Here is a 14,551-nt window from a genome sequence, read left to right as displayed (position 1 = left end):
ATCTTGTGATCGGATCAGTGATCGGTTATCGTTTTTTTAAACTCGCTGATCAGTGATCGGCCTAAAAAATCCTGACTGTGTAAAGCCTACAAAATAACCTTCACAACATGATGCTGCCACCCCCATCTTTCAAAGTTGTGATGGTGTTCTCAGGCTTGCAAGCTTTTTTAGTTTTGTCAAACCACAGGACTTGTCTCCAAAAATGAAAGTCTTTGTGCGTTTGCAAACTGTAATCTGGCTTTTTGAGGTTTCTTTTGAAGTAATGGCTTTTCTTGGCAGAGTGGCTTTTCACCGCATGTCAGTACAGTACTCGTTTCACTGCGGATAATGACACACTCTTACCAGCTTCAGCCAGCATCTTCACAAGATGTTTTTGCGCTTTTTCTTGGATTGATGTTCACATTTGGGATCAAAGCACCCTTATCTGTGGGACACAGAACCCGTCTCCTTCCTGAGCGGTACGATGGCAATACATTCCAATGGTGTTTAAAAATGCATATGATTGTTTGAAAAGGTGAACGTTGCACCTTCAAGGATTTGGAAATTGCACTCAAGGATGAACCAGACTTGTGCAAGTCCACAATCCTCTTGCTGATATCTTGGCTTATTTCTTTTTACTTCATTTCCATGATGTTACACAAAGAAGGAGTGTTTTTAAGTTGTCTAATTCAAATACATCTTCAAGTATAGTATATCTCTAATTAATTCAGTTGTTGTCAGTAAAATCAGAAGCTTCCAAAGAAATGATATAATCTTGGTTTCTCAAATTGTTAAAAGTCATAGTAATCTTACTATGTAAACTTCTGACTTTGAAGAAAGTAATGAAAATTTGAGTAAAAAATACTGCCATTATTTTCGTATTTAGCAAACACAAATAATTTTGGTTATCGTAATGGACCTATAACAGGAAAGGTTTAGTCTGATTTCATGTCAGACAGTGAGGCGGGGAAGTGTGTTTTTATGTAGTGTATGTAAAAATCTGGTTTCAACTGTGCATTTATTTTAAGGCGAGGGAGACCTCCCACAAGGTAAAATGGGAATTGTCATAATTTCTTATTTTTCACCTCCATCCATCCATCCATCCATTTTCTGAGCCGCTTCTCCTCACTCTGGTCGCGGGCATGCTGGAGCCTATCCCAGCTGTCATCGGGCAGGAGGCGGGGTACACCCTGAACTGGTTGCCAGCCAGTCGCAGGGCACATAGAAACAAACAACCATTCGCACTCGTAGTCATGCCTACGGGCAATTTAGTCTCCAATTAATGCAGGTTTTTGGGATGTGGGAGGAAACCGGAGTGCCCGGGGAAAACCCACGCCGGCACGGTGAGAACATGCAAACTCCACACAGGCGGGGCCGGGGATTGAACCCGGGTCCTCAGAACTGTGAGGCTGACGCTCTAACCAGTCGTTCACCGTGCCGCCTATTTTTTTCACCTGGACACCTTAATTTTGATTGGCGTGTTAACATTTTCCCCAAGCATTTGGGTTTGAATAAATTGAGAGATGTTACTAGACCCAAAAATAAACACATAGCAGAAGAACACTACTGGAACTAAAATAAAATTTAAAAAAAAAGAAAATCACAGATGGTCACAAAAATCTGGCCTATCGTAGTATTATGCCTATTGTAGTATTATTAATTGGCCTAACTGTAGTATTATGTGCGGTTATGCAATTGTGGAACGTGTCGGAACAGATTTCCCATCTTGTGTAAATGCTATAATACTGCTTTTTACCAGACTTTATCTCCACTGTGGTTATTCATTTGGTGATGTATGGAACAGTTTTTCTTCAATTTCCCAAGGTATCGTTCCATTATTAACCCAGAGAAGGCCACAGAATTGAACCAAAAAAAAAACTAATTCCACCTACATGTGAATCCAAGAGTCCTCACCTTGATTCAGAAACTTTCGATCACAAGAGCATGATTGCTGAATAGCTGGACTTCCTTTTTCTCCCAGTATTTTTTAAATAAAATTGAATGGAATTCAGTGCACCATAAGTGCCAACTGCATGTACAGCCTACTGAATTAATTGGTTTAACAGCATGTCCATGTTAATTCAGCAGAAAAGGGCTGTTTGATTTACCCCTGAAAACTTTAAAGTTCACATTTTATGTTGTAAAATATTGTATATTGTGTAAATGTTTATATATTTTTTAACCGTATTTATTACAGAAACATCCTGGCAACCAAGCGGCCAGGTTTTTTTCAGTAAAAATTACGGAATTTGTTTTTACATTTTTGTTACCATATTTTTTTACAGAAAAAATCTGGCAACTCAGATGCCAGATTCTTTTATTTATTTTATTTATTTTTTTAGTGTGTGCCTTTCAGACATGCTCCTTCTATATCCAATCATGACACTCACCTGTTTCTGTTTAACCTATTTTCCTATGGAATGTTCCAAACAGGTATTTTTGTAGCATTCTTCAACTTTCCAGCCTATTTTTGCCCCTGTCCCATCTTTTTTGGAAGGTGTTACTCACATCAAATTCGAAATGAGAGAATATTTGGAGAAAAACAAACAAATAATAACCATGAGTTTGAAAACTAAATATCTTGTCTTTGTAGTGTATTCAAGTGAATAGCGGTTGAAAAGGACTTGCAAATCATTGTTCCGTTTTTGTTTTACAGATTGTCCCAACTTGAGTGGAATTGAGGTTTGCAAAGCAACTTACCTGAGTGACTTTAATTTCTCAAGTTGTTTATTTGGTATTGTATGATTTTTTAAAATGATCTGCAATTGAAATGTCCATATACTGTGTGTGTGTGTGTTTATTTATTTATTTATCTATCTCATTTTGAGTGAAAAAAAATTTGAATTTTAAATCTGTGTTGTGTTCTGTTGGTTTCAGTAAACTCTTTAACCTGCCCAGTAAATATTACATGCTGACCAGGAATACTCTTACTAATACTAAGGGAGCAGTTGTAATTTATTTTCTACAATAAATCGACCCAAGAATGCTGATCCTTCAGGGACACTACAGGCCCACTGCAGACCATTGTTGAGCCTTACCTGTGGCACATCTAAAGTAACATGCATAATCCATCAATTGATCTATTTTGTATATATGCAGTATTATATTCAGTTATTTTTATGAATGTACCTTTTCGGAAATATAATAATTATTTCAAATTACAGTTCATCCACTGTTCTTTTTTGAGGAACTTTGAAACTACAAAATATACAAGAGATGTAGAACGAGGTACTACTGTCTTATAATTATTGGCTTTACTGTTTGGAAGCTAAAAGAGACAGCTAACTCTAAACTGAAATATAGAATATTCTGAGAGTGCCAGTCAAAATCTTGAAGTTAGTGATATATTTACAATATTTCTTTGAATAGAGGCCATCCCTGTAATAAATTATGGGGACCAATTAGTCTGTGTGTCATCCTTAAGACAAAATTCACATCTCTCAAATCAAAGGGTAGTAACTGTCATTGCCTCAGTTAATGTTTTTTTTCCCGGATGAACACTCAAGAGTTGGCTATTTAGCCCAGGCATTGCTAACTTAGTTGTTAACCAAAACAGTAGGACAGAAGCACGTCTGTGTTATGTATTACTGTATGCTACAGTAGAAATTAGTTCCCTGTGCAATATTTACAATAATCTTAAAGTATATTTAGACAGTGGGCTCTATTTTCGTGAATGGCGTAAATCTGGCGCGGCAGGTGGTGCAACTGTGTGCCAGAGGCGTGTTAGAGTGGTGTTGGTAATTCCGCAGACCAGCGCATTCCGGTGGATCCAAGAGTGGGAGGGCTGCGCCACTGTGGGGAACAGCTGACTTCATTTGCCGCCAATCAAAGTGGCTCCAATAATTAGCACTTCACGGCCAACGGTCCGAGGTCTTCTTTTCCGAAGAAAGCGAAGTGTGCCTTTCATTTGGGAATCAAGGTCCCAGGGTTTGGAGGAAGACTGGTGAAGAACATAACCCAAGCTGCTTGAGGTCCAGCATGAAATATCCACAGTCAGTCATGATTTGGGGTGCAATGTCCAGTGCAGGTCTTGGTAAACTGCTTTCTTAAATCCAAGGTCACCACAACAGTATACCAGAATATTTTAGAGGACTTCATGATTCCTTCTGCTGGGGATCTGTATGGAGATGCAGATTTCATCTTCCAGCAGGACCTGGCCCCTGCCCATACTGCCAGAAGCACCAAAACCTGGTTTGATTCCCATGCCATCACAGTGCTTGACTGGCCAGTCAACTCGCTGGATCTAAACCCCATTGAGAAACTATGGGGTACTATCAAGAGGAAAATGAGGGGCACCAGACCCACAAACAAAGAAGAACTGACAGCAAGCATCAAGGCAATCTGGGCTTCCATAACTCCCAGGCAATGCCACAGGCTGATTGCTTCAATCCCATAGCGCATCGAGGCAGTGATGAAGGCAAAGGGATTCCCAACCAAGTATTGAAGATTAACATATTGTTTTGAAAGTACCATATTTTTATTGATTTAATGTGACCGTAATTTCTTTTTTTTTCCTGCAAAAACTGAGAAGTAAATAGTGATTTCTTCACAGTATTCTAATTTTTTTTATTCCGAATTTCGTGGGTTTTATAAGCTTGAAGCCCAAATTATGTTAAAATAAACATAAATACTTGAAACTGTTTAAATTGTGGGTCCTGCATCTATAATCTATGAAAGTTTAACTTTTTGAATGTAATTATGGAAATAATTTTTCCATGCTATTCAAATTTTTGTGCAAACGGTCTGTAAATCACTGGGAGAAGGTGAGCAAGAGAGGAAATATTTCAAAGTTTTTAAAGTTTATCAGTTTGAACATTAAATATCTTATCTTTGTAGTGTATTCAATTAAAGATAGGTTGAACATGATTTGCAAATCATTGTATTCTGTTTTTATTTATACTATTTAACACAACGTCCCAACTTAATTGGGGTTGTATATTACACAACAGGACAGACATCTGCGCTCGACACCATTTTTATTCTGACAGTCTCTTCTGAAACAGCCATGGTTCAGCACGTGTGTGTATCTGGCATGTGAATGTGTTCTCAATCTGTGCTGCAAACCTGTTCATCTCATGGCTCTTCCTCCAAAATATAGAGAGGCAAGATGTTGCTTGCATCCAGGCCACCCAAATGCACTGTGAAGGGATTTCACGCATCTCCCAACCAAGGGGAGGTTGGTGGCAAATGTATTTGAGATGAGACATTTTAATGTTTCCAGCACCCCATTTTAAGTACAAATTCGATGTCTCTGCATGAGGGGGGATTTACAAGATTGGTTTTCCTTAAAGATGGTATTTTTTAAAATTGTATTATTATTATTTTTTTTAAGGAGTTTGTTTTGATTTGGCAAATAAAGATGATTCTGATTCTGATTCTGATTTGTGCCTGAACTGACCTCCCCCCATATATTTATCAGTTCAAAAGTATCTTTTTTGCACCACTGACGGTTTTCTGCATCTTCATCCACGTTGCTTTTCGCGCCTGGCTGTTTTGTCCAACAGTTGTGACCAGTTTCCTTTTTATGAACACGACCTGAGTGTCCAGATCAGAATCAGAATCATCTTTATTTGCCAAGTATGTCCAAAACACACAAGGAATTTGTCTCCGGTAGTTGGAGCCGCTCTAGTACAACAGACAGTCAATTTACAGAACACTTTGGAGACATAAAGACATTGGCAAAAAACAATTGTGCAAAAAGATGCAGAGTCCTCTAGCACTTAGAGCAGTTCGAATGACTAATATTGCAATAGTCCGGTGCAATGACCATTGTGCAAAGGGCGCTGAGACTTCAAGGAGTGTATGCGGTTTAAAGTGACGAGTAGTGCGATAATCTGGGACAATTTTGGTTGTGCAAATGTTACAGATACTCCTCAATCAGTGTGCAAATGGAGCAGATGCTACTCTGGCATGAGTGGCCAGTGTATGCAAATAGTGCAGCATGGCGAGACAACGACAGTGAGTGCACGAGTAATACATAATTGGCCCCACAGAAATGTGACAACGAACTCAAGTCAAAAAATTGCCAGCTTGTTGTAATGGAATTATAGGTTAGCTCTTTAAGAAGTTGATTGCAAGAGGGAAGAAGCTGTTGGAATGTCTACTAGTTCTAGTTTGCATTGATTGGTAGAGCCTACCTGAGGGAAGGAGCTGGAAGAGCTGGTGACCGGGGTGCGGAGGGTCCGAGAGGATTTTGCACGCCCTTGTCTTAGTTCTGGCAGCGTGCAAGTCCTCAATGGTGGGTAGGGGGGTACCGACAATCCTTTCAGCAGTTTTGATTGTCCGTTGCAGTCGGAGTTTGTCCTTTTTTGTAGCAGCACCAAACCAGACTGTGATGGAAGAACACAGGACTGATTCGATGACAGCTGTGTAGAACTGTCTCAGCAGCTCCGGTGGCAGGCCGTGCTTTCTCAGAAGCCGCAGGAAGTACATCCTCTGCTGGGCCTTTTTGGGGACGTCACAGTCGCATTGGCTACATAAAGAGGCCTGGATTTATTAAAAATATATATATATCTGACTTGTACTGTTCACATTGACATGAAAAAAATCAGATACATGTCACATATGGGCAAAAAACAATATGTGACCGTACCTTTAATAACAGGTCAGTGAAATGCTTTTATCAAAATACCTGCAGCATTAAGAATTATATCACATACCCTATTTGTCATGCTGAAATCTGCCTGTTTTGATGGGGTGGTAGCCCTGTTTCATCAAGTGAGCCCAATTATATGCTTGGGCCAATGGTGAAGACATACAATATTTCATTATACCGTGACAACTAGGGGCAGAGCTAGGACAGGCTGCACTTTGAGTCCTAAATATAAAAAAGCAACTCCGTACTACATGCAAGATCCCACAAAGATGCCGTTATTCTGTTTTACCTCAAGGAGTCAACACTTGCTCACCAAGCCAAATATCATTTGTCATTAAGTGTGGAGAGTCGTATATGTGGTGCATATAGCAACCACATTACCAGATACTTCACCGAGCGATCAAGTATGTGCTGCTTATCAGAAAAAAACGTTGTTCGGTAAAGCTAATCTGTGCATCTAATAAAGCTCAATGCAGTACTGTTTACCTTTTGTCATTGATATTTTACTTTTTTAGACAAGGTAGGCCGGCTGGTGCTCGAAAGCAGCGGATCTTCACCCAGCCTAGCTTCCCAGTAATAGGGAGAGAAACTCTGGTTGGAGGTGGTTATTATATAAATGTGTTATATAACAGTGGGGCGGAAATTCAGTCTCGCTCACAGACACGTTTTCAGAAAGAGACAGAAAATAAAAGATTTACTTGGTTGTTTAATCCCACAGTTAAAGACCCAACAGTTTGTATACAAAAATTCAATAGTTAATTTTCCAAAATATTTCCCCTTGAAGACCAAGTAACAAGCAAGGTTTTGATTTTGGGTGATCAAGTATCATTTCCACATAGAGCAAATTATTCCATCTAAACGAGAAACTCAACCTATAAATATGTGCAGAAACGTTCTGATGTACAGTACATTAAGGAAAGGGGACGACGTGATGGATCGACAGTCAAAAAAAATCTCATCAGTGGATTGCTCTCTCTCTCTCTCTCTCTCTCTCTCCTTGTCAGGGCATTATCCAGGATGTGAAGTTTGTTTTTGCTCCCAATGGCTACATCACCCAGTGCCCAAACCTTAACCGTAGTAAGTATGACCCTGAAAAATAATGTTGTGACCTAAAAGTATACTATGATGAGTGGTTCATTGTTTGCCTTTTTGAAATTGGACTGGGACATAATGTTGGTCACCAAAATAATGGATGATAACAGAAAGGAGTCCCATCCATTCTCTTGTCCTTCTTCAATAATGTTAATTTCCCCACAATAGTTGCCCCCGTTTTCTAACTGTAAAATACAGATCCAAAGCCCCAGCTTAGCCACGGATCAATATGATATGGCACATAATCACATGTCATGTCTTTTAAGATGATACCTATGAGAAGTCTAAAACAATGTGAGTGAGACTTGTTTTGTTTACTATTGCGCTGTCTAAATTGCCACCATCAGTTGGTTGGTATATGTTTTCAGTTGTGTTCATGCGCTCTTTCTTTCAGCCTGCCCAACCTGTAGTGATTTCTTGAGCCTAGTGCAAGGTATTATGGACCTGCAGGACCTACTCGCCAAGATGACCCTCAAGGTAAGAACAATCAGTTGCCTCCCACAAAAGGAGCTAACCAATATAGCTCACCAGCCTGTATAACAAATATACTCAGTTCTTACGTTATTGTCATTAACGCTACAGTATGTACCTACACAGCAGCAGAACAAAAACGTCAATTCAAAAACTTTCTGTCAAAAAACTGACTTTGGTCTAAGGCTCAGGGAACATAATTAATTCATACTACAATTACATAAAACCACATGAACCAAAAAACAAGCTTGTGATTACTTCATGTAATATTATTTAAAAGGCACACTGCTATAGGAAGGAATGAAAAAGTTTTTGTAAGTTTTATTTTTGGCCAGGTGTACATGGTTAAGGCTTCCCGAGCGGAGAAACTCAACAGAGTGATGAAAGGGTATGACAAGTCCTCAGTGATGCAGACTACTTTCCCTTGCACTGCACGAATGTAAAGGTCAGAGAGAGGAGTTTGACAGGTGCCGGTGATTTTTACTGCTTTTTTGATTGTCCTGGCAAGTATGTTCTTGATTTTTACTGCGAGGAAGTTATACCAGGATGTGATGTTGAACGTGAGAACTGACTCAATGATTGACCATTATACTACTGTTAAAATGTCCTGTCTGATGTTAAAACTCTTCAGTCTCAGCAAGAAACATGTTCCTGTTGGGCCTTTTTGTAAAGCCCATCCACATGCTGCGTGAAGTCGATCTCCATACCCAGATACCTAAAAAATATGGACCTGTTCCACCACCTGTAGCAGAATCAGCTCAGAGAAAGGATGTGGTATGTCACAGGTCCGGCATCCCCCATGGCATAGCTCGTTGGTTTTATTAACATTCAGTTCCAGTGAGCTCTCCTGAAATCAAAGGGCCATGGTTTCCACACACGGCTTGTTTGTAGACAGCAAATGTTCATATGTCAGACAGGCCACGAGGGCCATGTCATGTGCGTATTTTAGCAGTGTCAGTCCATTGTTGTTGTATGTCATTTCATTTGTGTACAAGGAGAAGAGGATGGGTGACATAACACAACCCTGTGGGATGCCTGTGTTTGAAACAATGTTGTTTGATTTAAAACTACTTTACCCTCACATGCTGGGTGGGGGTCTCTTTTATGACATTTTCCATTAAACCAGTGTTGTGTTAACTGGTATTTCTTGGAGCCCTACTTGTGGTCACTGTAATACAAATGGTGAGAGGTCCAGAGATAAAATCCTGACAAATGAGTTAGAAGAGTCAGTGTCTTGTAACTGTCTAGGAGGGTAAGGCAGGTGCCCTCTCCCCGTCTATCCTTATAAGCAAATTGTATGATGATTCAATGACAGCGGCACGGTGGCCGACTGGTTAGAGCGTCAGCCTCACAGTTCTGAGGACCCGGGTTCAATCCCCGGCCCCGCCTGTGTGGAGTTTGCATGTTCTCCCCATGCCTGCGTGGGTTTTCTCCGGGCACTCCGGTTACCTCCCACACCCCAAAAACATGCATGCTAGGTTAATTGACAACTCTAAATTGCCCGTAGGTGTGAATGGTTGTTTGTTTGTATATGCCCTGTGATTGGGTGGCAACCATTACAGGGTGTACCCCGCCTCCTGCCCGATGATAGCTGGGATTATTGTTCACCTAAAATGCCCAAAATAGTAAAAATAATATCCACAGCAAATTATCATATTATTGCCAGCACTTGCGATTTACTTACTACTCTGCATTTTACCAGTTTCTACTCGAGCATTTATTAGCCTCCGAATGCTCTCCAGGGAGGCCAATGGAAACCGTGGAGTCGCATAGCAGTAAAAGCCGACAGAGGAGCAAGCGGTTACTCTCGTACTCAGTATTTGCACTTTTATCATCAGGCACTGCCATCTTGAATTTCGGCAGTGCTGTGATTTTGGTGTCTCAGAAAAAAATTTATACAATATATGAGTCTACAATGTTAGAATTCCTCTTCGACGAACATTAGTATCCCACTGTGCTGACACATTCTCCTTTTAACATTCATACACACAACACTTTGCCGCCTGACTTGTTCATGCAAGTCACAGCAGGGAGGATTCGGGCACCTCCACTCCCGAAATGTCTCCCTGCCGTTCAGTGTTTGGACAAAGAAGAGTTCACCAAGGGGTAAATCTGTTCTTACCTGAATGTGGTGTATGAGAAAGAGATGAGGTGACTCTAACCCAGGGTTGGGCAAACTTTTTGGGTCAGGGGCCACATTGACTTTTAAAATTTGACAGGTGGGCCAAGCCAGAACCAGATGCTTACATATAATATATATATATATATATATATATATATATATATATATAAAGGAATTATAGTGTTAATACTTACATTTACTTTTAATGGGATCAGTGTTGTTTTGTTGATCACTTTTGGTTTTTTTGCCAGTGTATCTAAGTCTGGTGTTAATTTTGTTGTGGTAATTCTCAGAACACATCTTGGGTGTTCATCACTCAACTGGGGTCTGTAGGATGTTTTGTTGGTGTTCATCACACTAAAAGTCTGTTCACACTCATACAGTGGGTACGGAAAGTATTCAGACCGCGTTACATTTTTCACTCTTTGTTATATTGCAGCCATTTGCTAAAATCATTTAAATTCATTTCCCCCCCGCATTAATGAACACACATTGACAGAAGAAAAAAACCCGCAATTGTTGAAATTTTTACAGATTTGTTAAAAAAGAAAAACTAAAATATCACATAGCCATAGGTATTCAGACCCTTTGCTCAGTATTTAGTAGAAGCCCCTTTTCAGCTAATACAGCCATGAGTCTTTTTGGGAATGATGTTTTTCACACCTGTATTTGGGGATCCTCTGCCATTCCTCCTTGCAGATCCTCTTCAGTTCTGTCAGGTTGGATGGTGAACGTTGGTCGACAGCCATTTTCAGGTCTCTCCAGAGATGCTCAATTGGGTTTAAGTCAGGGCTCTACCTGGGCCAATCAGGAACAGTCTCGGAGTTGTTCTGTAGCCACTCCTTCGTTATTTTAGCTGTGTGCTCATGGTCACTGTCTTGTTGGAAGGTTAACTTTCGGCCCAGTCTGAGGTCCTGAGCACTCTGGAGAAGGTTTTCGTCCAAGATATCCCTGTACTTGGCCGCATTCATCTTTCCTTCGATTGCAACCAGTCGTCCTGTCCATGTAGCTGAAAAACACCACCACAGCATGATGCTGCCACCACCAGCTGCCTGGGTTTCTTCACACATACCGCTTAGAATTAAGGCCAAACATTTCTATCTTGGTCTCATCAGAGCAGAGAATCGTATTTCTATTTTTATTTTTTAATTTATTTATTTCTTTTTTTTTTAAGCAAACTCCATGCGGGTTTTCATGCGTCTTGCACTGAGGAGAGGTTTCCGTCGGGCCACTCTGCCATAAAGCCCCGACTGGTGGAGGGCTGCAGGTTGACTTTCGAGAACTTTCTCCCATCTCCCGACTGCATCTTTGGAGCTTAGCCACAGTGAACTTTGGGTTCTTCTTTACCTCTCTCAGCAAGGCTCTTCTCCTCCGATTGCTCAGTTTGGCCGGACGGCCAGCTCGTCTTCCATTAAAGGATTATGGAGGCCCCTGTGCTCTTAGGGACCTTAAGTGAAGCAGAATTTTTTTCTGTAACCTTGGCCAGATCTGTGCCTTGCCATAATTCTGTCTCTGAGCGCCTTAGGCAGTTCCTTTGACCTCATGTTTCTCATTTGCTCTGACATGCACCGTGCGCTGTAAGGTCTTTATATAGACAGGTGTGCGGCTTTCCTAATCAAGTCTAATCAGTATAATCAAACATGATTTTAACCGCTGAGCTGTAGCCATCAGTTCCTGTGTTGATTGGCTGTTAGCATAATCAGCAGGCTTGGTAGAAAAGTGACGGCTGATATTATATTCCTTTAAAACCGCAATGGTTTCTTAACAAATTAGACATCCTTTAGACAACCTTTGACCGGACTTCAGAGAAAAAGTATTTTGTATTCCATTCTATAATAAAACACTCAGCACTCACTGTCGACTTTTCTTTTCTTTGGTCCACTCATAGTTGAAGTGTTCAGAGCAGTAGCAAAGTTAAAAGAACAGCCAAAGAGCTAGATATTCTCCTGTCGTTTTATTATTATGCCCAAGTCTCTTTGCCTAATGTATCAACCACTGGATACATGTCTATGAGCTCCCGACTTGTGTGATACCACACTGCCAGTTTCTGCTACTCTTGATGACCAGGAAAGCTATTCCTCTGTGGTGCCTCTGGGTTGATGCTTTGCCTTCCAAATTTGTATTTCAAGCCTTTTTTGGGGGGCTTTGACAGGGCGGCTTTTTAAAGCTCACGGCTCACACAGCCCTCCAGGAGCAATGAGAATGCCACTAAATTAAGTAGAAATATTTTTTTTTTTTTTTTTTTAACTTAATATTTCTGCTGATTCATAAATTTTTCTTAACCCGTTCAATTGTTAGCACTTGTGAATGTCGTCATGTTCTCATAAATAACAGGCTTGGGCCAGGTAGTCCTAATTAGCATGTAAACGCCCACTAATGCCGAAACAATGGCATGAAACTGGAGTGTTATGCGCATACACAGCAATTCAAGCACACAAACTGAAGATGGAATGTTTATAGATTAAAATTGTTTAGTATATATTTGGCATAGGGATTTGGATTGCGTGGTATGGTGGTGACTTGACAACTCTGTGTTTGTGGTTCAAGGGTCAGTTCAAGGGTCAGTACATTCTTTCACACTCATGCTGAACTCCCACTTAGTCCTTTTGCCAGTAGCCCATCCAAAAGGACTTGTGGCCTAATGTCGGCCACAAAATAACACCAACAACAACCATCACAAAACACATAACCAAACATTAAAAATGTGCACACAAAAACAAAATGTCTCAGACAGAATAGAATAGAAAATAACTTTCTCTGTCACAGGAACAATGAATATCTGCATCTCACACCGTTGAGGTAAAACATACAGTAAGCATGCAATTACAAAGAGAGACACTTATTTACAGAACATACTTATTGACATTTGGGACAATTCCCATATTAAGAAATGGTAGTAGCTGCGATTGGCTGGCAACCAGTTCAGGGTGTACCCTGCCTCCTGCCCAATGATAGGTGGGATAAGCACGCCCGCAACCCTAGTGAGGAGAAGCGGCTCAGAAAATGGATGGATGGATGGATGGAAATGGTAGTAGTGTGATTATTTCGGGTAAGGTATTTTTAAATTAAAAAAAAACCTTATTTTTAAAATATGTATGTCTATAAGAAATGTATATGATCATAAATACTGATGAAAGAGAAATATAACGTTAACAACACAAACATTTAAATACGGTATCTACATTTTAACTGGAAAGCTTTAAAAACTATATATATTTGCTTCAGTCTCATTTAGTTTTTGTTCATATTCCTCTATAGGGGACTTCAGAATTGTATTTTGTGTCATTTTGGCACTGGTACATGTATTTCTAGAGCGTTGTGTGGTGTTGTAGAAGACGGTTGCCTTGTCGCGTCCCTGTGTAGGAGAAGGTGCCCGGTTCTTTAATACGCTGATCTCATGTGTGTTTAGTAAACCCCATGTCATACGATATTCAAGGGGAATCACAGTTAAAGGGTTCACGCCGATGAAATACTGCATTACATGAGTTATGAGAGTTAACTATATGGAAAGCGAACGTCACGGTATACTCAGAAGCGACATTATAAGTGACGTTACATTAGCTACGTAGCTTCTGAATGTGACTTAGCTGTTTAATCATTTTTTCTAATCGTTCATAAAATGCAGTACATTGTATTGAAGTGCATTTGCTGTGAATTTGTCACCATAGTCGTCATAAGGAGCCGTTTAACCAACTATTCAAAACATGGCTAATATTTACATTGATTAAAAAAAGGTCATTAGTATGAGTATCTATGGAAGCGTATTGCATTCACTTGGATGAATGGACTGTTTTTCTGAGTTAATTTTTTTGAGGGCATGTTTTTTTTTGAATATTTTTTTTCTGTTTTTCTGACGAATTTTTTTCCCATCTGTTTTTCTGACTATTTTTTTCTGACAATTTTTTTTCCACCTGTTTTTCCTGACAAATTTTTTTTTGAGTTATCGGGACACATCGAACTCACGCAAGAACCTGCAAACTGCAAGTGACTCTTTGGGGACTCACTAATGGCGGATTACTGCTGGGGATTGTGGTACATACGCCGGCGAAGCCGATTCCGGCGCCTCAGTTGCACACCATGCGGGTCCAGTATTTTCATCAGTCTCCTGATCGTCTCTTGAGTCACCACGTAGCCAGCCTGAATGCATTTTAAATGCATCCTCTTGTATCCATGGAGCATACCATATCTGTCCAACTGATTCTGGACAAACATTGCTGTATCTAGCAGATCTGAATGGGCTTTTTTGCTCCTGAACAAACGCAATGTCCGCAGGTGCCTGCGTAATGTCGACA

The 14,551-nt window shown here is 40.3% G+C and overlaps 1 protein-coding gene across 2 annotated transcripts in view; it reads left to right on the top strand.

Moving 5' to 3' along the window:
- Positions 1–14,551, top strand: part of LOC133399034 (protein kinase C-binding protein NELL1-like) — a 271,032-nt gene that overhangs the window by 103,083 nt on the left and 153,398 nt on the right. For both annotated transcript variants that reach the window (XM_061670100.1, XM_061670099.1), the window contains exons 6-7: positions 7,579–7,651; positions 8,061–8,143. In XM_061670100.1, coding sequence (XP_061526084.1) covers positions 7,579–7,651; positions 8,061–8,143 — 156 coding nt within the window. The remainder of the gene's footprint in view (positions 1–7,578; positions 7,652–8,060; positions 8,144–14,551) is intronic.

The sequence above is a fragment of the Phycodurus eques genome, chromosome 2, assembly GCF_024500275.1.
Source record: "Phycodurus eques isolate BA_2022a chromosome 2, UOR_Pequ_1.1, whole genome shotgun sequence".
NCBI classification, from domain to species: Eukaryota; Metazoa; Chordata; class Actinopteri; order Syngnathiformes; family Syngnathidae; genus Phycodurus; species Phycodurus eques.
The sequence above is the reverse complement of the archived record's forward strand: the minus strand, read 5'-3'. Positions and strand labels throughout refer to the sequence as shown.